Consider the following 27,993-nt stretch of genomic DNA (forward strand, 5'->3'; position numbering starts at 1 on the left):
ATTCTGAGATCTATAATTTTTAATAATTTTTAAACTAGCTACAAAATGTCAATCACTTCACAAACTGACAGGAGACATAAGGAATTTCATATTACATGCTGTAAATTATATTTATCTCACAGTTTATCTAGAGTTCATTCATTTAGGTTTTTTTATTATTTTTTAATTAAGTTAGCTACTAAACATCTCAGCGATTTGGTGTGCATAGCTCTAGGTAAGCAACAGAGAACTGTACTGGTAACAAACCACATGGGGATAGCGACTAGTAAGAGAGAGCCTTATAAAAATTACATTTCTTTTGCACCATTTCATATGGTAGTTGTCTCCTCCAAAAGATAATCTTCAAAAGCAGCAGACAAACCAAATATATTACACTTATTTCTTTTTGTCTTTGACATATTTTCAGCCAAGCTTTTATTTTGCTGGCAATGGCTAAGTGGTGAGTGCCAAATCCCTCTTTTTTTCATAATTAAAAAAAAATGATCATGATTAATAACTATATATATATATCAACAAGAAAAAAGTGGCACGACTGCAAACTTGCTGGTATAACATAGTCCCAAAAGAGTCCGAATACTGAGCATGCTTTTGTTGTCATTGTTGGTGTGCTACTGCCATGGGAAAATTCTTGTTTAAGTAGGAGTCTAAAAGTCTATTTATTCCTCATGCATAAATGCATAAATCACATCACTTTTTAGTGCAATGCTTGTTATAGTAATATAATTCCACATTGTCTAATCATGAAATCATAACAACAGATAATGGCAATGAAGAACCGAAGACAGCAGGTTTAAGTGCTTAAACATCATGATACCCAAAGACAGGAGCATGGCAGTAGCTCTGTGGAATGTCACAGTTTTACAAGAACAATACTGTATATTTAGAGGTTAACAGCACGTTTAGCATTCCAACAGTGTTGTCATTCAGCAAACATCATTAAAAAAAAAATAATGAGGAGAGGGAACAAAAAGAAAAGGAATCCAAAACAGAAACAAGGAAAGGAAAAATCCCAGAAACATCATAGTGAGCTATAGCCATCAAATCAGCACTATGTACAACCTTTGGAAAGAAAGATATCTAGAAAAAAATAATTACAAGTATCATTTTTGGAAAGCTGACAAACTACACAGGACAACATTTACAATGGGGCTGATATGTGCATGTGTGCAAACCTAGTAGGTAAATACCATGATAAAAGCATGAAGGTGCTGCCCTGTTGGACAGCACTAAAAGGAAATGCACTTCACTGCATTTAACCACTGCCCAGCATCTTTGTTGCACGCTGGTTGGCTTCATCAATCCTGGTTTTGTTGGAATCAGCCTAGGAAAACACAAAGGAAAGAAACATGAATACAGGGCAGAAAGAGAACATCTTCAATGCTCAGTGGACACTTCTCTGGTTCTGGCTAGGTCAGGTAAAAAAAGAAACCTGAAAATACTGGAGACCTGACCTTTTTTTAGTGGTGCTACAGACTCAAAAGAAAATGACTTATTTGCTGGTTTTGTGACACTTCAGGAATCCTTTGAGCAGAGCTTTTAAGTGTGTATTCAGCTTCACTGAACTGCAAATGCTATACCAGATCTGTAGCTGGTGCTATGGGTAGTGCTAGTGGTACAGATGACAGGATGAGAACTGACAACGTGCACGTGGATTTCACTGGTGAAAGGCTCAGTGCTCTCTGAGATTCAGTGGACCTAGACTCTGTTGTAATATAGATCACAAGGCATGCAATCAAAACTAAAATTCACTGGAGCAGGGAAGCTAGATCATCTGATAGAGGGAATGCTGGCAAAGATAATTTCATTTGAAAATACATCACTCTGGATCTTTTTGCTCTACATGTGAAAGGAATTGTTAGGGGTGATGCTAGCTTTCCTTTCTCTCAACAAAATGCACCAGTGCAGTTACAAGACAGAGTAACCTCTCTCATTCGTCAGCAGCATAACCAGGAATTAAGAAAAGGCAGGGATTCTGCCTTATTTGAAGCAAGTACACTAGAATTTAGTCCAGTATAGGCTGAACTGTTAACTTCGCTGTCTTATATAGGGTAACACTTGCCATGCTTATCAAATGACATTAATAAAAAAGCACCACTTGGGTGGTTTAGGAGTTCTCTTTGAGTGGGAAGACACTTTGACCATGGCTTTCTGTAGCTCTGCAGAAGTTAGTTTTGGAGACTAAAGACATTGTTTTAGCTAACAAAACTTGGCAAATCTCCATTCAAGACCATGTTGCTATGCCAACTTATGCTAGCAGAGGGACCAGATAGAAAATATTTTCAATTTTCAGAATCAGACCTGTGGGAAAGGTGAGAACTGGGTTACTGCTTTAAAATTATGAACTCAGATATCAAATTCTGTGGTTTGAGGGCTGCATTTTGTTAGATTTGATGATTGTTCCTGCATCTCTGGGGGCATAGCCAATTGTACAGATTTATTTTAAATCTGGAGTTTGCAAAGACAAGGGTGAAGCAACTTTCCTACATACATTTTAAATCCTTTAAAAGGATCATAGTGGTGTGCAATAAAAACCCAGTCCTAAATATCTTGGGCTTTTCTACATAATTATTTTGGCAAATTATACATAGATGTATATTTTTAGAACAGTAGCATGAGCCAGATCCTCAACACATGTAAATATGCATCACTATTCACTATAACTCACAGTTCTTTATTTTAGCCATGATATTGACCTTGTCCACTACAGTACAGTTTTGTGTAAAATAATTTAACAGTTTTGAAAGCAATCATGTTTGTCATGAAACACAGGAATATTGCTTGAGTATTCATTAAACTAAATGTTCCTAAGTAAGCATACTGAAGTCTAACTCCTCCATGATGTTGCATTAAAACTAGTGAGAGTCTTTGTGAAGACCTTTCCACCTAAGTTAGGGAAGAATGTTTTGAGCCCTTCCTGCTTTTCCTCACAGCCTCCTATTTGTGGCTCATTTTATGGTCAGGGTCTTCCCTGCAATTTGCAATTTGCCCTACTCATTGCATCATCGTTTTAGTTTTTGTCCCTTTCTCTTTGATCTGTGGGAAAGATAAAGCCTTTCATTCATTGCTCTTCTGATTACTGTGGGTAGATCAGATTACATGTCTCAACTACGAGATTGCTCTGGTTTGGATGCTTGCATCCAGTTTAACATAAATGCTTTAGGAGCACTTGAGTTAGCTTTGTAATGCACCCCTTTTGCGAAGTGATGCAGTGATGCAGCTTTTGTGAAATGTGCCAGCCAAAGGTGACTCTAATAATCATCATAAGTGATCAAATGCACAGTGCTCCAGCTGGTCAGCAAAAGAAAACAGCCCCAGCAATGCCCACCGCTAGCTAGGGATGATGACCTGTTGCGTATTGTATTGCAAAATGGATGTGTATGCATTTGAGGGTTCAGTATTACCCAACTGACAATAATTTCTGTCTTTTACAGAGGGTTTTCCTAATATATTGGTTTCCTTTTTCTAGTATCTCATCACTACATGTCCTTACTCTGAAAAGTGTGGCATTTTTTCACTGACTGAAGACTGTCTTGGTTCTGTGCTGCTTTCATGACAGCTTCTCTGTGTACGCTGGAGGTCTCCCTCTCAGAAATGTGGTCTTTAGCCAAGGACTCTACCTAAAGAGTCCTGCCTTCAAGGCTGGATTTAATGAATCCCATTGGCTAGCAATTTTGTTTTTCTATGGTTGTGTGAAATGCCAAACTCTGCAAGAAGACCTCAGAGACATGGAAGGCCAGTCTCTCAGTTAGCCAACTGCTCTCAGCATGTACTGCCTAGAGATTTGGCCCACGTGCACATGATTTTGTGCTTCACGTGCACAAAGGACTGGGCAATTTCTTCAAAATCCAGATGTCTGCAAGCCTGAGCTGAGAGGAGAACAGTGGCTTGTTAGGCTTGCTGCACCTAGTGATAGTATCCTATAGGCACAGATATGACACAGCTGATTTCTATCCACAGAGCCTTCCACAGGGAGATCTCCTTGCATTGTGTAATGTCATGAGTGCATGTCCTCATGTTTACTCTGAGAAAATAACATATGTCCTAGAGTTCTTATTTAAAGATATTTATGATGTATTCTGTATAATCTTCCAGTCCCTTCTTGTCATATAGTTAGTGTACTGCTTTCTAGAGATTCTCATATGAATAACAGCAGTAAATCCTTCCCCCACCCCATACTCTTATTTTCCCCAGAAATATGAAATGTTACAGAATGGCATCACAGTAAAACTATGCAGTCAAACTAACAGTAGCAGCTTTTTAAAACAAAAATGTGATGAATGCAAAGCCATGTTCTCTACCGTGCCACTGTAAGAGACGAGTTTCCCACCTTTAGGGAAGTGTATACTTCACTCAGTTCTCTCTGGAATCAAACTTCAGTAAGGAAAGCTTTCTGAGTGTATCCCTCAGTGCAGTATTTAATTGTTTTTCACTAGGCTTTGTTGTAGTTAATTGACATGAAAAATAGGTGTGGGAATCCTGCTCATGTGAGAAGGTTTGCACGTGTAAAAAGGCTCAAGAGTACAAGCTCTACCACTTAAGGTCAGCATTAACTCTAAGCAGCCCATATAAGTCCTTGGGTTAGATCCTCGGGTGGTGTAAATCTCAGCTGAAGTTGAGTGTTGTATTTATTTTAACACCAGAGGAAGATATAGCCTCTTACATCTCTTCAGCCTGGCTGTGCCTGGATCTTTGCCAGCATACATTGCAGATGGCTTGCAGATCTTGGGATCTGAGGATGGCAGTGAGCTCCCAGCCAGGCATGGTGGGTGCTGCTATCTGCTTCAGAAATCTGCAGTGCAGGTCTGGTACTGGAACTGCTATCTGCTTCTTTAGATAATTTTGCAATAGGAATGCTGAGCCTTAGTTATTTTTATATTTGTTTATATATATATATATATATGTATATACACACACACACACTGATGGAGCCGGGAAATCTCTGTCCTAAGGTGGTTACAAGCAAGCAGCACAAGACTGTCTGCGTGGTTACCACACAGCAAAGCCTTCCCCATCCTCTTTTTGTGACAGGTCTTCCAAACAGGTGATCCAATTCTCTATTGCTTATGGAATTTTCAAGGAAAGAAAAGTACAGGAAAGCTTAAAACTTGCCAGGAAGTGTAAGTGCATTCAGAACCAGGCCCTATGGTTCTGCACAGATCAGGGCATTTCTCCTTTCCCAAAGCTGTTGTAGAGGGAACCTTGATTTGTTCTAAGCCATCTCCTCACCAGCTCTAGTCTGGTGAACCCAACAGTGTGGGTTCAACCTGACCTGAACTGAAAGTTACTAAAGATCCACAGCAGGAAACTTTGCTTTGTCTCAAAGTTTTAGAGGGAGAAGAGAGAAGAACTCTAGCAGCTATTTCTGTCCCTTGTCTTTCTCTGAGCTGAAGAGAAAGTGCAGCATGCACAGCCTGTCCTTGCAGAAGGGAAAGCACAGCCCCTTTTGGGGTCCTCTTAGAAATGTCAGCTCTTACCTTCTCCATGATCCTGTCAATCTGGCGATTCTGTGTGTCGATCTCATTGCCCATGTCCAGGGCCATGTGACGTAAGTTGCCAATGATGCCACTGACCTGCTCGAGGTTCTCATCCATTTCATTTTCCCGAGCATCGTTTGTTACCCTGGGAGCAAAAAAGCAATTATTTGAAGCAGGGAGAGAGGAGGTTCCCCCTGAAACTCTGATTCACCCAAAACCTCCCCTGCATCCTCCGTCGCTTGTCACCTGAAGAGCATGCTGCTATACACAGCTTTGAAGAAAAAGAATTAATAAGTAGCTAGCCTGAAAAACCACAATACCTGCTTAATTTTTGGATATTGGATTTAATTGCCTGAGTTCATCACTGCTCCATTTGTACTGGTTGTGTCGGCTGCTTCTAGAAGTATTGCTGTCTGAGCTTGACTGTACCATATACTACACCTCTCTGCTCCTGATGATCCTTCTCAAAGAAAGAATGAAAGGGTGCTCCATTAGGATCCATGAGTGGGAAATGCTGGAGGGTGGTGGAATTGAGCTATACCAGCTCTCCTCCTTAAACTATATGGATAACGGATATTGTTCAGTTTTCTTATGTTTGGGGTTCACTGAAATTTTGGGGAAGAGCTGCTTCAGCTGGAAAAATCCTGGCCTAACATCCTATTCAATTAAGTGTATTTCTGATAAATTGCAGAAGCAGCTTCTCTCAGATTTACTGGCTTTAGTAAAGATCCTTTGTCTTTTGTTCTTAGCCCCATCTTTTTCAGTTGCTTGGTTTTTAGAAGAAAAGACTTGTGCTTTTAGCCAAGGATCAGTTCAACTCTCCAGTGACTGGAGAGGCATGTGGTGATTGGCACTGGGAAAAGCAAGGTCTGTGGATCCCACTCAGAAAATCACTCTGAGCCTACCTATTTTGTTCATGTGGGTGCCAAGAGGGTGCTACAGGCTCTTTGCAGAACAGTTATGGTGCAGCATAACTTTCTTTACTGCTATGCTGTTCCCATGCCTTAGCCTTTGTTTTGGTGAGGCTGCCATCCAGAAATAAAAAACAAAAAAAGTGAATGGCAGACCCAGCAAACTTAAATGGCAACTCCATCCCACGCTCCAGATTGCATGACAGCATTGTTTCTATCAAACTGCTTTCCCTTTATCCCAGCAGCCAAAAAAATAAGTGGATAATAGTTTTGGGGAAGATAATTACTTATTAATCCAGTGTCCCTAATCTTCACAGATCAAAGCTTTGCCTACTGGTATGCTTTTATCCGCTCAGCTGATAGTATTGTCATCTAAATACATGCTCTACAAGCACTGTAATCAGTATGTACTTATTGCTGGGTCCCTATGTGTCGCTGAAAGTTTGCAGTCTGGTTTCCATTAGTATAGCTGTGTGTTTCAAATTACATTTCATTTAAATGCAGGGAGGTTGCCACTACTGAAGCATCAGTGTTTCTCCATGGTTGTGGATTTACAGCAGCTGAGGAATGGTGTATAATTCCCAGTTCAGTGAGGTTTTCTGGACAGTCATGACAGGGATGAGGTGTACCTGTAGTTAAAAGTGTGCTTCAGATTCTGTGCTTGGCTCCGTGCCTTCATCTGAAAGTGAAGGAAGGGGTGCCTGAGGCTGTGGTGCATCTTCTGGCAAGGATGGATAATGAGCACTATGTACCTTGAGACCTAATAACACTAAGCTAGTACTTATCTAACACTTAATTCCTCAGGCATTTGACAACAGTCATTAATGACATCCAGTGTTCATGCCAGGAAGCTGGAGCACAGAGGACGGTGCTGACTGGCGGTGACAGTCCTCACACTGCTGCTGAGAAGTAAATAAATAGAATTTCTATTTTATTATTGCCCAAATCTGGGCAGTCTCAAAGAGGAAGGTTTGGGGCCACAATTTCAAGCATCTTCTGGTTCTCAGGGCTAAAACAGTTTTTGCCAGGAGTTTCAGCAAAATAAACATCCTTTGCTCTAGGCCAGGCAAGCACCTACAAGGCCAGGGGCAGTTAGTGGAGGCAGTAAGCCTTTAGCACCTCTCTTAACCACCATCGACCTAAATCTGAGCACCCATGACTCAGTAAAAAACTGGCTCCATCACATTACCCAGTGCCACTGAAGGAGTTAACGAGCATCACAGAACTCATGACCATATGGAAGAAATCTAAATATATCAGTGAGGAGGAGAATAGAGAGAAAACAGTGGATAAAAAGGCTCACCTGCGGATAAAGCCACCACTGATGGCCATCTGCTCCCGTTCATCTACAACACGTGCAGGCTGGCTGGCTACGACACCATCCTGATTATTGCCCCAGGCTTTTTTGTAAGCATCACTTGATTTAAGCCTACGCAAAAAAGACGATGAGTAACAAAGCATCAAGTGGACAAGGACAAATGCAAAATACTCCAAGCTAAAAGCTGAATCAAGCAAATGAGTTTTCAGATAGAGGGTCATTAATTGTATACCGATATATCATAACCCTGAGTAAAAGGAGGGGTTTGGTTTGGTTTGGTTTTTTGTTTTGTTTTGTTTTGTTGAGGTTTTTTTACTGCCACAACAACTGTGATGGTCAGACATTTTGTTTCCAATAGGGTGAATTGCAGTTGTCATGTCTACAACACTGCACACAGATTTTTGGATGTTGACTTAGTCTTCAGAAAGAAAAAAAGAAAAAAAGAGAGAGAGAGAAAGAGAGAAAGAAAAAGAAATACAGAGAAGAAATACAGATAAATAGAAAACATTTCATTTCAGTGACATACATTTTGACATCAAACACAGAGAACATACTGGAGGACAGACATAAAAACAGAACTGCCAAGTATAGTGTGTACATCATATCACAGCAACACACCCTCTTAGAGCGTTGGCTAGATTTAAATATTTTATCATGCAGAAGATGGGGTTTCTGTTGATATTTTTTAACATGTATGTGGCAAAATAGGCATTTAAAGCCACTAACCTTTACCAAGGTCATTAGGGGATGATTTTGTCATAAAATTCATAGGGTTCATTAGATTTTGAGATAATATATCGGTACTTGAAAATAGTAATCATACATCGACAGTTGATGTACAAACCTTTTTCCACAGAGACAAAAAGTAAAATAGGCAGAAGTGAAATGAGTGCAGGAGAAAAGAAGAGATACAAGCAATCTAGCATCAGAAAGGGAAATTTTTCTACATTTTTCTTCATGCACCAGCTACAGGCATGAATAAGAAGTGAAGCATTCTCACTAAGCACAGTTGCCCCAGTAGTTCATCATACTCTTAATGCATCAGCAGTAACAGCCTTCACAATAAGCAAGACACAGGCAAAAATGGATCATCACTTCCTTCAGGAGCTTTAAACCACAGGACTTTGAAATAGCCTAGTGACTTGTTATGCTAGCTGTTTATGACACATCAGCTTTCAGAGAACCATTTTTGACTGAGCTGCCATGCATAGAAAATTAAAATTCAGGCATACCTTCAGTGGCAGATTAGCATGTGCAGCATATTTAGGGTTGTTGTCATTGGGGTTGGCAGGGAAAGTGTGAGTGTGTGACTACTGAAGGTATAGATTCTTGATTTTATTCCGGAAATGGTGCAGTTTCCAACAAAGCTGTTGAGAACTGCAAACCACCATGGTCTCCCTGTTCTTCACTTGTCAGTCACATTATCAGCTGTGTGGCTTGGATTTTTGTTGAGAAACTGAATGTGCTTCTTGGGGACTGAGGAAAGGACACAATAAACCCTCCCTTGTGTAATGTTCTCTCCATGCCCCCTGAAGCAGCTTGACTTCTATTGAGCCTGAAGATGTGTTGCATGCTTCAATATAGAATTGAAAGGTAGATGAAAAGAGGATCTTTCCTACTCATCTGTTTTGTTGCTTATTTCCTATTAAAATCTGTGAAGACTTAAAAAGATGGTTGGCTGATTTGTTCTTAATATTTGTTTTTAATAAGTTATCTAAATCTATACAAGAGCTTTCTACAAATGAGTGAAAGTAAATTAAATGAGATTTCTCTTTCTGAACATACATTTACAGATTTTGGCCTGTTCTTTAGACCTGTGCAACTTTGAGAGTGAGACAGTCTCTGTTTGAGGTGAATTATTTTCTACAACCACAGCTTGAGCTCCAGTTTCTTGTGGACTTCACATTAAAGTCAACAAACGAAGTCTGGATCTGCTCACAGTCAATAGCAGTTGTCCTTTTGAATGCAATCTGGTGAAAGTTTCATGACATGGACATTTTGGGTCTCCTAAGAATGTAGGATGAAACCATACACTTTGGTAAGGCTCATGGAGGTGTATTTACAAGTAGCAGAGTATAATTATGTGTGGAATGGTTCATTTGAAATATATGTCACTAATTTACCACCAGCCAGTGGAGCATTAGGGGATGATAGTGATACTGATATCTAGAACTGGATGGATTTCTCTCCCTCCTACACTCCACTTCTCAGAATATCATCTTATTTGTTTCATTTGAGTCCTGGCATAGGATTCAAGGAACAGTCCTTAAAAGCACTGTTCATCCATACTCTGTTTCTAAACACAATGACTAATGAGTAATGCTAGTTTGTGAAATCTGGCTGCAGACTGTGAAGGTCAGAATACTGCCTTGAAGGAGGGAAGAGACACCTTTAAAAATGAATGTCTCTCACATTGAATGTGTTCAGTAATTCTTGGGTTTGAATCTATTGATCTAATGACCCTGCAACCATAGTGAAGTGGTAAATGATTTAAGGCCACATGTCAAGTGCTAACCCCATCCATGCCATGGATCTGACTGTCAATTTATAGCAGTCTTTCCCACAACACAGCATATTAAAGCTGTTCTAAAAAATGGCAATTCCTGCAAAATATATTGATTTTTTTATATACTTAAAGAGTGAACTTTTGATGTAGGCATTATGCCAGCTTTCTCCAGGAGGAGCAAGCCAAGACAGTGTTCTTCTTTAAGTTGCAACAGCATTTAGAGTGTGGGAGATGTAGAGTTTCTGATTCGTGATCTTGTACCTTCAGCTCTTCAGCACTAGGTCTTCTGGTGCAAGACAGTAGGGCTAAAGCCTTCATCAGAGCTGATGCCAGTTTAAGGCAGTATGACTGAAAAAGGCTTTGTGTCCTACTTGCTCCTCTTACGTTCTGCACACCAAGGCAATAGTATGTATATATATATTCTAGGCAATACATTTACCCCAGCAAAGTACTTGTGTCTTGGTATGCAGAAGCAAACTAATTTTTTTTTTTTTTTTTAAGCTAAGGCACTACCTGCATTGTGTCCCAAGGGCATTACCTTCAAAATAAATATGACTGATAAGGCAGAAACCCAGTCCTACCTTTCTGATTTCTGGCAAAATACCCACTGAACTCTATAACAGCTGTCTTTCATTTGGTCTTGATAATCACAACAAGATCAACACCTGGCTGAGAAGCAAGTGTCTGTGCCACTCAGAAAGTGAGTATAATATTACAGAACCACTGCGCTCTGCCTTGTTTCCCACACCATCTCTGGCCAAGCATTTATGAATCTTTTCACTATAACCTGGCTGTGTGCCTACTCACTGCATGCTGGATTTGCCATTTCTTGAGGACTTTGGGTTGGTCTACTTTGTGCCTGATTTCCTACACCCACAGAACCACACATTGCACTGTCAATTGGCACTGAAAACAAAGCTTTGCATTACTTGGAGGATGGTTTCATTCAAGTGTGATGGCATGCAAGCAAATTTGATGCATTTCAACATTTCTGCTTAGTGTACGTGTTACCAAAATGAGAGAAATTTGATGTGCTCAGGTTTTGTCAAATTTGTTGCGTATGACAGGATGAAAACCATTTCAAGTTGAGTTCCAATTGTGAAGCATGTCTCTTTCAAGACCTCATCACAGACTCTTTCTGTTGAACAATGTCTTAATTTCATCCATAATTTTAAGTAATGTCCATTATGACCTCTTCTAGGGTTTTTTGTTCGTTTGGTTGCTGGGTTTGGTTGTTGGTGGGTTTTTTGGTTTTGTTTTTGTTTTCAGTATTTTTGCTTCATTTATTGAACTTCTTTGGGAAAACATATTTCAAAATTTAGGGTCTCCAGGAATAAGGTAGCCCAAGTGTTTTTGTTTGCTGGAAAATGTAACCACTCGGTACACTTTGTGTAAAATGTTGAAACTTTTACCATTAATAGGTGTCAACAGTGAAGCTTTCACTGCAGTATGCCTGATTTTAATGCATCTACAGTAATTCCCAGTCAGTTGTCTGTGCTATGAGATGAATGCATTTGTACCAGAATTGTTCTTTCTGCATGCCACATGCTCATCCTGTCCATGTGCCTAGCAAGGATGAGCTTCACAAGGCCTTTGGAATCAGCCTTAAGTGCTCAGAGAGATGAGGCAGGCAGCACCTACTTGTTACATGGACAGACACAAAGACCACAGAATTTTCCTAGGTCCGTCAAATTCTTTTCTGCTTCTTTCATGTCCTTATTGATTTGGTCCATTCCCTCTTCGATGCGTTCCAGTTGTTCTGATTAAACACAAGTATTTTATCCCCACAGAATGAAGCGGATGGAAAAGGACAAAGAAAAAAAAGACAAAAACTTCAGACATTCACTGTGACAAAAAAAAAAAACTGGACACCACATAGCAGAGCCGGTACCCAGTACCTACTTGTTACAAGGACATATGAAAAGGCCACAGCATTTCCCTAAATCTTTTAAATTTTTCTCGGCCTCCTTCATGTCTTGGTTGATATGGTTCATGCCTTCTTCAACACGATCGAGTTGTTCTGGTCAGGACAAAGGGATGACAGTGTGGAATGAATTGTATTTTTGTTTGTTTGCTTTTGTCTTCAACAGAACATGAAAAATGACCATGTAGAACTGAATTAATAATGACATTACAATGCATTAATCTGAGGGGATGCATTGTTGGAAGGCTATATGCTGCGCTGGATGTCAAACATGCTTTTTGTTAATATGAGAAGAGTAAAACAAAGGAGGAAGATGTTTGAAATATAGTCATTTAAATGAGATGTAATGATGTAGAAAGGAAGGGTTATAAAGTTTAAGGTCCAGAAAGATAATACAATACATCCACTTACTAAGACACCAATGACATCCGAGAGAAAGAAAGATTACATGTTATTATTTTGCATTTATGTGTGTTAATATGTGAGAAAAGCTGTCCTTCCATGGAAAATACTTCAGCTACTTACACTTACAAATCCCTTGGAATCAGGTGATTTTGGATAAAGTAATTCCTTCGATTAGTGGGTAACTGATTAGTGGGACAGCTGGCAGTAATGGTACCAGAGATGTAGCGAGCGAGCATATCCAAATATTCCTTTTGCCAGAGGCTGAGGGAACTGTGACCTGACACTCTGGTCTACATTGGATATTAATTTCTAATCTGAATGCAGCCCCAGGGCTGGTTTTCTTTCTAGTGTAGATGCTACAAATGAGGAGTAACCTCAGTGAATGAAGAGGAATTACAACCAGCACAGAAGCCTGATGGTCACTGGAAGAGGACCACTAGGTGTAACATTCATTGTCTCTCTCCCCAAAGAATCTTACAAAGTCAAGCACTGGGTGAAGATTCATGTTTTCTTATAGTTTTCTTAGTGACTTGGTAGCTTAGAAAAAAATGAGGTATTAATTACTGCAGGATTAAAGCTGGAAAGATGGTCTAGAGGAACAGAATGCCAGAACAAAAAAATGTAGGAATGGATCCTCTGCTGATGTATCAGATACAGATCCAGTGAGGTCAGGGCTCTTATGTAGAGTCTGGAGTGCAGTAACAGCAATTTCATATGGGTGGAAAGCCTCATCATTTGTTTCATGAAGGATAAACCCAAATAAGTATTACCCTAAATGAGAAAGCTACTTGGAGTGGCATTTCAACCCAGGAAAAACTGTGACTGTTTTTACAGAGATAAAGTAAAGCAATCCCAGTAAAACACAAACACATTCCTAGTCCCCATATTGAATAGAAAAATATAAACACAGAATTAGACTGAGAGGAAAGGAAATTTAAAAAGTGCATTTTGACATCAGTACAAAACTCCTCTTGACTTCTTTGGGAACATGAATAGGCCTAATTTCTTACTTGGGTTTTTAATAACAATTGAGGTTTACATTTTCAAAGCTTTCTAAGGGATTTGGATACCCAAGTTCCATTAAAATTAATTTTATTTAATTAATTTTAATGAGTATTGGGCATATCAGCCCTAGAGGGCCTTGAAAATCCTGGCCTAAATAATTCAAGCTGAAATAATTCAAATACTGAGCCTGTGCTTTTTGTTTAATCCTTGTGTGAGGCTGGGCTTTGAGAAGGGGAGTTGCCATGTCAGTATTGCCAGCTGCATCTGCTCTTCAGCAATCAGATCTCATTCTCCTCAGCTGTACCTGCCTATCCCCTGATTCCACAGGTGTTATTGATGCCAAATCCAAGGATGCATTTAGAGGATCAGAGTTACCTAGCAGTGTCCTCTAAAAGAGGCACATATAACCTGAGCAAAGGATTGAGAAGCTAATAAGGAAACCTGAGAGACCCATTGTACATGTTCTACCAGGTAAGCTGCTGAGCCAAGAAATACAAGGTTGGATTGTTTTAATGCATGTTGTAACTTTACATTTAGGTTGAGAGGCTTTAGTACAAGCTTTGGTTCCCACCTGTAGCCACATTGACCAGAAAGTGTCAATCTCTTCAGAAATATGAGTCTGAAGTGTGGTAGAAGGTGAGATTCCTCCAACTGCTCCTGCTCCTCCCCAGCTCAGAGCCCTGCCTGCGTGGTTAGGCAATACTCTTTCTTGGTCTGGGAAGTAGCTGTGGGAGTGTGAGCTGGCTTTTATGCTCATCCATGCAGTGTAATGGGAATTGCTAAATTTCTCTCGCATGCCCACATACTGCAGAGGTGTCTGCAGGGCTCAGCTGGTTTTCAGACCTCTCAATTAAAAAAAAAAAAAAGAAAAAAAGCTGTTCTGTTGTCTCATGTGCTCTGGGACACTGGAAGGGGAAAGAGGTAGTGACTTTTCATCCACTGATTTTGCTGCCTGTATTTCTCTAACCTTGGATGGCCACTATAAGACTGCAGTGATTAGGCCTGGCCCTTGTACCACTGGTGGCTTTGGATGTAAGCATATTTCCTTCCTCAGATGCATGTTCTCTGAAGCCAGGTATATAGTAGGACCTTTTAAACGTTCTTTCTCTGTTTACTATTCTGCCAGAATAAATGAGTGCTAATTGAAAAGTACACTTGACATGACTCAAAGATTTTCATATATATCATGGCTTACTCTAGGAACCTGACTTATTTTATCCTGCCTTAGGATCTGTGTATGAATCCTGTCCTGTTTCTGAATAGAAGTGGAACCCACAACTAATTTATCTTCCATTAAAGGAAACCTTATCAGTGTAAAAAGCCTACTGTTGTATTTGTAGCCTAGAAGTCTATACAGCTGACTTCTACTCCTAAAACCAGTCACTAGTTGTTAATGTAGTGGGCTGGATTGTTAACTGGTTTAAACTGGCCTAGTTTTGCTGGCTGTGTGGAACAACACCAATTTATACCTGTCAGAAATCTGTTCCCATAGTCCAGGAGATAAATTCTTGAGTCTAATCACAATTACTGAGGCATAAATATTATAGAGGGATTAAATGAATGGGGTCACTTTGGATTTGTTTTGATTTAACATACTAAAATCTGGCCAGGAATTAATCACTGCTAATAAGAAATCAGATGCCTACCAAAAGGTAAATTTAATATCTCTTTTCACATATCATCCCTATTCCAACTTTGTATTTTCTATTAAAGGTTTTAGGGAAGACAGGATGATAGCATATACTGCCATGAAGTTATACAAATTCACACCTATAAAACATCATGTACTTTACCTCCCATTTAGAGAAACACATAAAGGTCGACGTTTAAACATCTGTAGATACTTTGCTGCAGTATTTTTTAGAAAATACTGCATCTATATATGTTTACATACCATATATGATAGATACAATTGTCTGGAAGCAGAATACATATCAGAGGTATGTTTCATTGAGATTTCTTTCTTTTGTTTTTAGCAGGAAGTTCTTCTAATCATTAGCCTTTTGTGTATATTTAGAACTCTTTGTGCCAGAGCCGGTCACTTTGATTTAAACATAGTGGCAATATATTGACTTCCAGACCTTACAACAAACTGATGGCATATCTTAGGATACAAACAAGGATATTTTTTTACCTGTATCAATATATTTGTGAATTATTTCTGTTTTAAAACCATAGGAAAATGAGGGACCTTAAGGTAGTCCTGTTAGTTTTACTGTAGCATTGTGGCCCTTTGCCAGTGGATCTTTTGCAGGATCTTCCACAAGATCACTCTGGGACTGATCTGGGGAAGTGGCTGGGAGAGGGAAGTTTTAGCAAGAGTCTGCCTCATCTACTCTTGTGTTTTGAGCAAATACAGCTGCAAAAGCATCTTAACACAGCGTTAGATGCAGGACCAGGACAGGGAAAATGTGGTGTTCCTCCACCATTGCAACCCCATTTGTAATTATAACAAATGTTCCATGACTAGAGCCCAGGATCTGGGGCTTGTGTTTAAATATCAGTTAAATGCCTGTGGAAAAGGGATCTTACTCTTTTGTGCAGTGAAGCAATTTCTACCAAGGATGATTTTAATTGTAGACAAAAAAAAAAATAAAATATATATATATATATCTAAAACCACACTCTAAATATAGTTGCGTACAAGAGGGCTGAGTTTAAAAGAGAGTCAGCAGATTAAGTATTTCCAATGATACTCAGTGATCCCGTTTTCCACAAAGCAGAATGTTGTCAGAGAGGAGTATTCTAGGACAATTTTCTCAGAGATCCTGAGTCTTGACCTAGCTCCACTCTGAAAGGCTTTTCTGAGCACAGGTAGGAGTGAAAGAAAGCTGGCAGGGCATGCTTGTGAACCTGCATGTAGCTGTACAAAAAATATCAGTAGACAAGGCACAACCTGCTCTTGGGGGGGAGGTTGTCTTTTGTCCTGCACTATGCTTTCAATATAATTGATACTATTTTTTCCCACTAATTAGCAAACTATTTCTGACTGTGATCACCTGAGCACTTAGGTGTTGGTGGAGTGCCTCTACTGCTTTTGGCATCTCACTACCTATCAATTTTTGTGGTAGTTGTTGACTAGCAGATAAGCTGGGAAGGGGCTTGCACAAGGAGCATTAGTTTTGCTCTCTGATGGTAAAGAATGGTAATTATCTTTACTACCATTATTTCTCCAGCATCATGAAGACAGCCAGTCATAATTTATATAAAACTAAGACTTGCAACTCATGTAAAGCCAGTAGATGTCAGCTTGCATGGGCTCCACTGCATGGTGTAAACACTTTTGCTTGTGGGGGTTGCCCTGTTATTCCAAAATTTTATACCCATATTTCAACTTCACCTAAAGTACAGAGCTTCTGGGTAAATTAAACTGCTCCTTCTTTACAATGGTATTGCTGGTTGTGCATCTGCTGTTGCTGTGGTGAAGAGAGAATATTTCTATTCCACTGTCATTTTGCTTTGTGGCTTATCAGTGCTGTGGATATTCCTTTATCTTACCTTGTATGAAAAATGGCTGTGCTGATAATGTTGTTATGAGAAGTTTCTTCCCTCCACCCAGTTTTGAATACAAGATAAAAATTCCTCTGTAATAAACTGCATGAGGAGATCATGCAAAAAAAGAGGTTTTGAAGATCCAAATCTCTCTGCCTGCTGATACTCGCAGGTGTTGGGAGTTTCCTTTGCAGGAAGAGAGCTACTGCTCTGGGACCCCTGCTAGGTCTGCAATTCAGGTTTATCTTCATATCCTCGGCTTGTGCTATTGGTTTAATTTCTACTCTTTGCATAGAACCAAGTTGCATCCAACTGTTAACACTTTTTCTAAGCTAGCATCTTTCAAAGCCATGTTTAATGAGCAATTGCCACTGCTCAATAATCCTTTCCAGCATCAAATTTTAGTGTAAAATGTAAAACTTTTAGTTTAAACCATTATGTACAGGACAGGTTTAAAAAGATGTAAGCATTCTCCTGATGGAAAAAACCTCAACAAGGAGAATCTAACTTCTTAGTCTTCCTGTGGGCTTCCTGGGGGAAGAAGTGAGTTGGTCTGGGTGACAATATCTGTCTCAAAAAATTATAATCCTTGTTATTGCAGAGGAACTGCTCCAAAAGCCCATTCAGATTCCCAGTGACTTCAAAGGGCACTGGAGATCTCTAGTTCTTGTGCCATTCCCACCCTCTGTGAAACAAGAGTAATGAAAGCTCTTGTGAAGCTCCACATCTCTGTGCTAAGCATTAGGGCAACAGGAGCTAGCCAGATGGGATTTATTTTATAAATGCCTACTGTTGTAAAATTACATTGACTTCTTTTATGATCCCAAAGACTTCTGCTAATTGATATCAGAAAATGTGATCTGCTTTACATTTTTTAGGTTGAGATTGGCTCAAAGAAGTTTTCTTTGTAAGGTTTGTTTAACTACAAAGCAGGATATTTTGTCAGGAAGCTTAGAAACAGCTTCAAGTAACTGCAGAGATCAGATATTCTACTTGCTGCCCACTGGAAAGATCAATGTCATGTTTTTTGTATATTTAACACCTAATAATCTTAAGTGAGTTGTGCAGTCAGCTGAAAAGAGATCACATGGCAGTGTTAGCAAATGATTTCCTTAATCTGATAATCTGCTGAGACATCCATAAGTTTCACATATTGCACTAATTACAGAGAGTTCAAAGTCATCATTAGTGTATTTTGCTCAATAACAAAATAAATACTTCATTACTAAAATAAAGAAAAATATAAATGAGGAATTATTACAGCTACATATGGCTAAAATGGACATAACTTAATTAAACATTTAGGATAGTATAGCAGTTACAATATTTCCAGGGTTTGTAGCAATGTCAGGCTTTTCCTCGAGAAACCCATGGTGTATAGTCATAAGCAAAATTTACTGAACCACTTACAGCGTGACCAGAAACAATTTAAAGAGGCTTTTAAATCGTCTGATTATTTCCTATAAATATTGACTGTCTCTGGCCCTGCAATATAGATTTCAGTTTTCATTGTCAATAAAGTTTAATACTCCATTCCTTGGATGCTAAAGAGGTTAATGCGTTTAGTTTCAGCCCCTTGGCTCGTGCAGACCATTCTTCCTAGCATGACTAGAGAATCAGCAGGACAACTTTTACATACTGGGGTTTAGCAATCACAGAGCTCCAAAGTAAAAAACAAAATTCAAGTTTAAAACCAATTTTAAAATCCCAGAAATCTGTGGAAAAAAATAAGTTAAAGAACAGAAACATACTTTTCCAAGATTAAACACAAGGGAAGATACAGGAACCATTAAGTTTCTGCTGATCTGCCTGTGAATTACACTGCAAGACACACCTGGGTGTTTACAGACTTTCTCTGACAGCATGTGTGATTTATTTTGTCTGTATAATTCACTTCTGAAACAAAACAAATTATTTAGACAGGTGCTATACCTGTTTCAACATAAGTAATTTCTGATCTTCTGTATTCAGTGGAAATTTTTCCACTATGGGTATTAAGAAAAAAAAATTATGACAAGAAAATATTCTCTGCAGTTTTTTTTCTTGTCAAGGCAGGTTGATGGGACAAAATTTGATTAGTTTAAATTCTCTTCCATACAGGGAAGATGAAGTGGGAGAGAAGTAATGAGACACACATTAAAAATCAAGTAGGATAAACTACTTTCTGTTTAGGTCCTAGTATTGCTTCTCATTCATTTTAGTCCCAGAGAGACAGTGCCACTAGAGACAGCAAAGGGCCTGTGAGGTGCTGCAGTCCATTTCCCAACAGTGCCGTACCATTTTCTACAACCATTGAATGGGCTTGATGAGTAATGGAGCATTACCTCTGTAGAGAGCATTTGTCTCATGCCACATATAAAAAGGGCTTTTGGGGGCCTGGTTTGAGATAGAGTAGCAGAAATTTATGCTCTGTTGGTTTTACTTCTCTTTGAGGACACCCTTTTGCTGGTGCTCTGGGTCTGCAGCAAATGGAGACTTGTTAGTTTTGTTGTGGGAGGGAAGCTACCTACTTCTTTGTGATATTATCAAATGTAATTTCCTGGAATGTATTAAATATATCTAGCTCCATTTTTGTTGCTGTCGTCCACAGACATGGACTCATGTCACCTTGAAAACTCCTTTATAGTCAATTGTAATGCACTAATCTTGCAGCTTTTGAAGTTAAATGCCTGCTGTCGCCACTGATTTTTCTATACAAAAAGCAACCAAATTTTGCACAAACTAGATCTGTTTTACCTTCTCTTGGGATACATTTATTGCATGCTTTTCACATGTGGCTAAAACAGGTGAGAAAAATACATAGCACCTGCATAAATAATGTTGGATCTTATGCTTATGGAGGAAAATCTTTTCATTGTCTATCTGCATCTTGATCTAAAGCTTGCTGAAAAATAAAATGTCTTGGATGAGTTCAGCCTGCAGATCTCTGACATTAATGGGAAACAGATCAAAAGAAGTACAGACTCTTACGCAGTTATTGTAGGTTCCTGTCAGACAATGAAGCTAAAAGCAAAGAGGTTTGGGGGTTTGCATGCACAACCACATATATTTTATGGTCATTCTTCTTAGGGTTGCACACAGTTAGTACAGTACATTGAGAATGGTTATATACTTCCTTACTGAAGCAATCTGAACTTACCTCCTTGCTCATCCAACATAACCAAAGTCCTGATACCAGCATCTTTACTCTACATCCCAATAGTGGTAGCAAGGGAAGGAGAGAGGGGGAGAAGAAAGAGAGAGAGAGAAAGAGAGATCAGTGAGGGAACACTCAGCCCTAGATATGGAACATAGGAAGGCAAGAAAAACAGTGAAAGGATTACAAGGTCATGAGAGGCTGGTGGCACAGTCCAAAGACCTTATGTGCCTGGACACTGTAGAAGGAACTGTGTACTTTCAATTGTACCATTAATCCTTCAAAATTCACTGAAATATTGAGATACTGCAGAAAACAGCAAGTCCTAGACTTTGAGGTTAGAACAATGCCTTTACACTAGAGTAATTTCTAAAAAGAGAGGCTTCATGTCCACGTTCCCTGAAGCAGAAGGAAAGATTGGGGTGTTGACACTGCAGGTGTATGTTCATCCCACAGGAGAAATTCCCAAGGACAATAGATACGGTGCAAACACATTTGGCAAGGAGACAGACATAGTGGTTTGTACATAGCCCTTGCAACACGGAAATCAGAAAGCTTGCCTACTTAGGAAATCCATTTGAAAGCAGGCTAATATTTAATAGGATTAAGACTTTTTTTGTTTGTTTGTTTTTCTTTTTGTTTTTTGGCTTGGAGATCTAATAGATTTGTGTTTGAGCCAGCTTTTAGTTCAGTGCAGAGACACCTTGAACATCAATGAACTTTGAGTCAAGCTTGAAGGCAGGATTTTTAAAACATGCTGATCCTACCCCTGTTCCCTCAAAGGTTAATGGGAGTCTTATCACCACCTTTGTGGGACACAGGACTGGAAGAAAAGCTGAGAAATTCAGAGATACCACCTGTCTAAATCAGCAGCAGGGCACCTTTCACAAATGCAGCTTTTGCATGCACTATCATCACCCTGGGATGTGATCAGGTGGCTCGGGTTTCTGGGTGCTCCGATACTAAGCTATATTGCAGATCAGATTAGCTCCTTTTTAATTACAATGGAGAAACCAGCTCCATCCTGCTTGGAGCAGTGATAATGTCTGAATAATTAATGGCCTGAGTGATCTCCTGACTGTTGCATTTCAATAACAGATGAAGCAAAGTTCTCTGTGGCCTGACAGCTTGCTGGGGGAATTACCTGGACACGTGCAGCAGTAATACAGCTGCATTTGTGAACATAAAGCCATGCATGCCCCTGTGAGGCAGATAAGGTTGGTAGTTTAGATTTTCCAGACAGCGGGGGAGATGTCTGCAGTTACACAGGAAGATGAGAAACAGAAACTTGGAGTCCTGACCTTCCCCTTTGCTTTTTCAGGCCATCTTCCCTCTCCTTGTGGCAAATTAAGGACTTCATATTATCTTTCCTCCCAACTGCCAGGTTCCCTGCCATTGCCCAGCTTTTCTTCTGAAAGCAGTAAAGTCAGTCTGGCTGCCACTTGTGGTCACCTGTAGTGACCTTACATTTTCTGTAGGGCAGGCATCAGATTTGCTAAGCTCTGTATGTGCAGTAGCTTTTTATTGTGCTCTTTCTATGCTCTTGATATCCAAGGATGGCTTACCCTGTAAGACTTATATGTATTTTAAAAAACATGCCTCATGAAAACAAAAGGAGAATGTTTATGTCCTGAATCATCTTGGTTTTGAAGAAATATGGTGCAGTCTTATGTGGAATCATTCTGAATATTGGACTCAGAAAATGCACTATTGGTGGTATGATACCTGTTGATTTTCAGTGACTCAGAAGTGGTCAGGCTGAAAAATGTTTGCTGCTCCTTAACCACCAGACCTTATTTTCCTGCATTTTTTAACATCTGAGCAGGCTGCCTTAATGCAGCTAAGGAGAGCTCTGACCTGAATAAGACCTATGCTGAAAGACAAATTCAGAATTTAGTCCTTATGGTCTGTATTTCATATTAAATCCTTGCACAGAGCAAAAGAGGTGCAATTTTCTTTTACTCACCTGGCCATCAGCACCATTTAATTTTATCAGGCAATTTCATGTCTCTTAAAAGCAGCCTGGCACATCGTTAATACTAATGTTAAAATATTAAAGGGTGTGCACTGAATATACTTGTCTGCATCTGAGGTCTAACCCAAAACACATTGAACCTAATAAAAAGATGCTCACTGGTAAAGAGGAGAGGTGATTCAGACATCAAGTGACAATCTCCTCCTGTTCCAAGTTTCTATTAAGCATTAATTTTCAGATTTTTCACACACACACACACAAAAATCCCTGTATAAAGCTAATTTAAAAGAAAAAATGCATCTGTGCATTTAAGTAGATCCAGACTTTCCTGAAAGTTCAGCATTTCCATTGTGATTGATCTTTTAGCCAGCTCTAAAGTAAACATATTTCTAAGACAGAACTGTTCTAAAAATGACCTTATCATCCAGATGTCTGATCAGGAGAGGAACACTCATTTACTGACCCTCAGTGACAACAGGCTGAGGCATCCCGGACAACTTCAAAACCTCTTCATTTAAAGGAATATAGAGGAAGAAATGTGCCACACAAGTGTGTTTGGGGCCCAAACAGACAATGTTTAAGTTATTTGCACTGAAAGTATCACAAAAACTCCCGCTAGTCTCAATGGAGTGAAGTATCACAAACACACTCAAACGGGTTGCTGAAAGAATGTGTAATAGGAAATGACAAAAGCTGTGTTATACAGCAACTAATCATTAAGCCTTGATAACAGGCTTCCAGAAGAGTTATGGTAGGGGCCTGTTGACCATACTTTGATTTTTCTGGCCCTGAGGGCTCAGGAAGAGTTCCCATCAGGGCTCACCAACATCAGTGAGATCCTATGGGGGAAGCCATGAATGGGTAGGACTAGTGAGGTCCCTCTTGTTATGAAAATGTGTGACAATGGAATATTTTCCCTTCCCCAGAGAGAGAACCTTTCTTTGTTCCTGTGAATGGAGGGATTTCTTAAGACCCTCCGTCATTGCACAGGCAACCCTCTGTTTAGTTTGTAGCAAAATAAGGACTCTCAAAAAGTGGACCAGAGATCATCTTTCATAGGACTCTACATTGAGCACGTGCAATTTTAATCCACCTCTTAAACCTGTAAAAGCCTTCTCTCTCCAGATTTACTCCTGACTCTCTTGTCTTCTTGTTGAACTTGAGAGGGGAATTTGGACTGCTGGATATTGCCACGGTACAGCAAACCTTTCATGTGGAGGAAAATGGCACAGCTTGAATTGCTTTTGTTGAGGTGTTAAATGAAATATAGAACCCATAAAGTTTATGAAAATCTAAGTTCTTCAACCTTCCAGTAGCCCAAAGCTTTACTGTCTAGAATGCAGCAAGCCACCTGGTTGGGTCCAACACTCTTTCCATGAAGTATGTGCCCATTTCCATGGAATGGCATATGTATTTCTGTGGAATTACACAGATTAAAATGCTTTTCTGAGTAGAACTGTTCTGATAGCTAATGTTGTCAAAGGTTTTTCAAATTAGCTTTTGCAAGCTTTTCACTAATTAATAGAATTTTTTATTTTATTTTATTCTTCAATCTAAGGAACATTTTACTACAATAAGGTCACAGGAGACTCAATTCCCAATTGAAGGAAGTTAGTAAAATGGCACACTGTATGCATAGTATCCTGTGTAGAACAGCATGATGAGGCTGCCAAACGTTTATAACTTACCATTTCAGCTATGATATGTTTGCAGACTTGAATCCAACCCCCCAGCATATGAGAGTGGAAGATAGTCTTATCTGGATTTGAATGTACAAAATACATCTTTTGTCTGTACACATTGCTAAGTGCTTTCTTGCTGGGATTTCTGCAGTACTGATTTTGTTGATATTTTTTCCCTTGCTGCATCATAGCTAGAAATAATTTTTTTATTTTATTTTTTCTTTCCCCTCCCCCACCCTACAATGACTGATTTCTTTTAAAGGCTGTGGCAGTTCCACTGGACAATGGTAATAGACTTGCAGCTTTTTTCCTTGCTTGTATTAGCCTGCATTTCATAAAGTTGGCTCAGAAGTAAAAAGCTTGAACAAGAAAATAAGGTCAGCAGTAAACTTTCATTAGTCTCACTTCTTCTGCCTCAGTTCATTTTTGTTTAATGTTTTGGCCCAAACATTGCACAGCATCATCATAAAATACATGTATTTATTGCTCTGAGCAGCTGAGTAGCTCAACTGAGCACTGGTCAGTGTAGATGTGACTGAGCTGCATGGGTACACTGGGCACCACAGGGCAAACTGATTTTTGTGGTCTGCCACCCCAGTACACAGCTGCCTTAGGGCAAAGCACAGTGGCTGCTTTGCAACAGCCTCTCTCCACTTCTTGCTTCCCCTGTTATACTAGGATTGAAACAATCAGCCTCTTGCAAAGCTGGGTTGTTAAAAGAAGAAGTAGTAACAAAATTGATTTCCTTTGCTGATGTTCCCTGATAACAGCATCAGGGCTTAGCCTCCAAACTCTCTTTTCCTGGGCAAGGAGGGTATAGTCTTTTGGAGACATCAGTTTTGTCCCCCAAGCTATGACCTACATTTTAACATTAAGGATGCCTTTTATTGCTATAGACCTTCCCTGGGTGGACAGTATACTTCTGTGTCTAGAGTGGAGCCAAGTTTGTTTGTATTTTCCTAGTACCTAACAGAGCAGAGCCAAGCATGGCAGAAATCCGTACATATGCATGCAGTAATCATGTTTAAACATGGAGGAATCCTTTTCTTGAGTAACGAATAACAGATTTGCTGTAACAAGAGAACAGAGTTAAAAGCATTCTTTCACTGAGAAAGAATATTTTCTGTCTCTACCCACTAAACAGGTTCTACTAAGCAAGGGAGTCTATTTAGAATTTTTTTATCACAACAGTGCGAGTTCAGTTTCGAAGACATTTACCATTTGTCTTTTCAGTATAAAATCTCTCACTGCCTATATGCTGCATGCTTTTAAAAGTATCTAGGAAATGTAGTCAGAGTAATCAACCAAATGTTTAGACCACAGAAGAATTTTAAAGGTCTTCTGCAGCCACATTAGTAAACATAATATTCAGCTCATTGTAGAAGAATTCCCTTGACTATTAAGTGCTAGTTTTAGAAACTTCTCTATTTGGACACAAGGATATTGTAGCACCTGAATAAAAGCCAGGTCCAGAGAGATGCCGAGCTCTTCCACGAAGCACTAGAGTCCTATGTAAATTCATTGGTAAATTCAGCAGTCTTACTTCTCCTCCCACTTTGCCATTTGCTGTGATTTGATACTGAAATTCCAGTGGCATTCACAATATGCTGGTTCAATATGTTAGGAAGACTCAAGCTGTGCATAGGTCACAAAAATATGGCTGGGGAGAGACAGGGCTGATATTTACTGATGGCTTGGCCCTGAGCAAATAACTTCTCTTACTTCCCACTCATCATCTGCCTTGTCTTTTTAGATCATAGGCACTTTGGGGCAGTAAGCTCTCCTGCTTTGCATCTGTGGAGATGCCCATATGACTCTCTCCTGTGTTGTTGAATTGATTTCAGCAGGACCTGCATCCAGCATATAGTTTACATAAAGTGATGGTTAGAGATGGCTTGTCCAGGGAACTGAGCAGTAAAAAGAGACAGGTTGCTCTTGAGACAAGGGCATGCTTGTAAGGGGCCCAGATCTGAAGTGTTTGTGGAGAAGAAACTATGTTCAATGACCCATCTGGCTGTCTATCTGTAGATGGAAATTTGATTTTGTTTCCACTGGACTCCACTGACCTCCACAGTTGTGATTGATTTCAAGGCCATGAAGCCTAGGGCTGGGCTTGTGCTTGTTCCTGAACATGGGACCTGATGTAATTTTCTTCCCGCTGTCTCTGCTAGAGACTATTCTGGTTGTCAGGAGTACTGGGACTATCAGTACTGATAACCCTGATTAAAAATGTCACCAGCTCCAGAGCCAAGACATGTATGGTGTCTGAAAACAATATGTCCTGTCAGGTGGGAGGAAAGTTTTCTACCACCTGATTGCTGGACACTTGAAACTGAACTGAGTTAATGAATTTCAGACTTTTAAAACCATTGTTATGAAAAGAGTGAAATGAAGTCTGACCAAATCAGGTTTTTTCCTTCTGGGAGTGATCCCTGCAAGCTGATATAACATGTATTTGCTGTGAGGACTGAGATTGGGTCCCCTTCATTAGCAGCATGAAAAAATGGAGAACTTCTCTTTCCAAAGCTGTCAACCTAGGATATCTCATGAATGTTTCAGAGATAGATAAAGAAGTGCTGCTTGCATACTGTAGTGACTGAAGGTCTATAAATAGCTGCATGTGTTTCTGCAGAGGGAGATATTTAGAAATTACAGGGCAAACAGACCAAGGGCCTTTCCCACCTTCCCCACCTTTAGTGTTATGGGAAGGCCATCAGAGCAGTATGGCATGAGGCTCCAGGAGCTCTGCAGCAAGCTCAGCCACTTGTCCCTGACTCCAGGTCACCTTCAGAGGCTGTTTCCTTGGTTCATCTTGAGTAGCCTGTCTCAGTGGTACTGAGACCCATACTCGGGTATGGGCAAAACAGTGCCACAGCAGCTGATCTGCAATGTGACACTTGGCAACTAAGGCAGAGGGTCTTGAATGACCGTCATAAAGGTATAAGGAAAAGGAGGGATGGAGTGGCACACAGAGCCAGGGCCGTACCCTAGCAATGTGTGTTAAAAAAGAAACACACCTCTAATCTCAGACTCTCCATCACTTTTGCCCGCAACAGCAGTGCAAATAAAATGCAACTCCTTACCTCTTCAACAAGCTGCAGCATTCGACGGGTGCTCTCAAGGGACTGAAAAAATAAACAGAGGAAAAAACACTTAGATTTGGCAAGGTACAGCTTCCAACACTAATGTGGAGTCTCATGCTGACAGTATGTTCTTTCTACATTCTTTGCCTTCCCTTACAATAAAGCCTTCAGCATGGTACTGGTGATGTCTTCAGCTCTGTTATGGCTTCCTAGTGCAGCAGCTCCCACTGCATCTCAGGGCAGCTGCAACCTCCAAGGCTTTTGCACTACCCTTGCAGCAGTGGTTCTTGGAACAGCTGGCGTTCCGCTTTAAAAATAAAGTCTGTGGTTTTCAACTAAGACTTTTCAGAGACCTAATTGGTGACTTTTAGCATTTAATAGGTTTGGCAAATTGAAGGAATCCTCAGAAAATATTAAATTGCTGCTTTTAGCTCTGAGGTCAGTCAAATTGATGTGGACTCTAATACCTAAATCAAACTCCCAATCTATAAATATCTTAATCTAGACTAAACATGACATTACATTTTGCCCCAGCTCATTTAATTTCCAATTCTGCTTCCAGTGCAAAGCTGACAGAAAACAGAATTAGCCTTAGAAATCCTTTGCCGGATCAGCTCCTATTTCAGGATGTGTCTCTCACGCCAGCCCCAAGCCCAGGTTTCCAGTTTAGTTCTTATTGGTCTCACTTCATCAGCGAGCTGGTCAGCACGCCGCTGCATTTCTTCCAACTCATTGCGCATATCAGCGTCTTCTGCCATTTTTGCTGTGGGTGTGTTGGTGGAAGCTGCAGATCCAAGGATTTACGTTCAGCTGCTTTTGAGCCTGGAAGACAGCAAAATGGGAAACAAAGAAAGAGTGTGGTTAGGTTCCTGGCTTACTGAATTTTGCCTAAATGTCAGTCCCAGAAAACTGCTTTTACCACATGAGTGCCCTCACCCAAACTCTTTCTTTCTGGATAGCAGTTCCCATAGAGTAGAGTGCACACAGGACTGATTGCTCATGGTGGTGCTTTATTCTTGTATTATTAGTCAGTCTTGAAGAACAAGGACGTATCCTTGTCATATTCTTTGAGGAAAATCCTT

General features: G+C 39.9%; 1 protein-coding gene across 2 annotated transcripts; it reads right to left on the reverse strand.

Annotated features, from left to right (window-relative positions):
* Nucleotides 1-27,669, reverse strand: SNAP25 (synaptosome associated protein 25). Of its 2 annotated transcripts, none has more exons than XM_008500561.2 (7): nucleotides 27,598-27,669; nucleotides 26,912-26,953; nucleotides 20,175-20,223; nucleotides 11,851-11,968; nucleotides 7,689-7,814; nucleotides 5,475-5,619; nucleotides 1-1,321 (listed from the first exon to the last, which is right to left on the reverse strand). In XM_008500561.2, the coding sequence occupies exons 1-7, from the start codon at nucleotides 27,667-27,669 to the stop codon at nucleotides 1,253-1,255; spliced, it is 621 nt and encodes a 206-aa protein (XP_008498783.1). In that variant the 3' UTR covers nucleotides 1-1,252. The 2 variants fall into 2 exon arrangements, with proteins under 2 accessions (XP_008498783.1, XP_008498784.1); XM_008500562.1 differs by lacking the exon at nucleotides 11,851-11,968 and adding an exon at nucleotides 12,112-12,229.
* Between the last annotated feature and the right edge of the window lie 324 nt (nucleotides 27,670-27,993).

Source organism: Calypte anna, chromosome 3 (genome assembly GCF_003957555.1).
Source record: "Calypte anna isolate BGI_N300 chromosome 3, bCalAnn1_v1.p, whole genome shotgun sequence".
Classification (NCBI taxonomy): domain Eukaryota; kingdom Metazoa; phylum Chordata; class Aves; order Apodiformes; family Trochilidae; genus Calypte; species Calypte anna.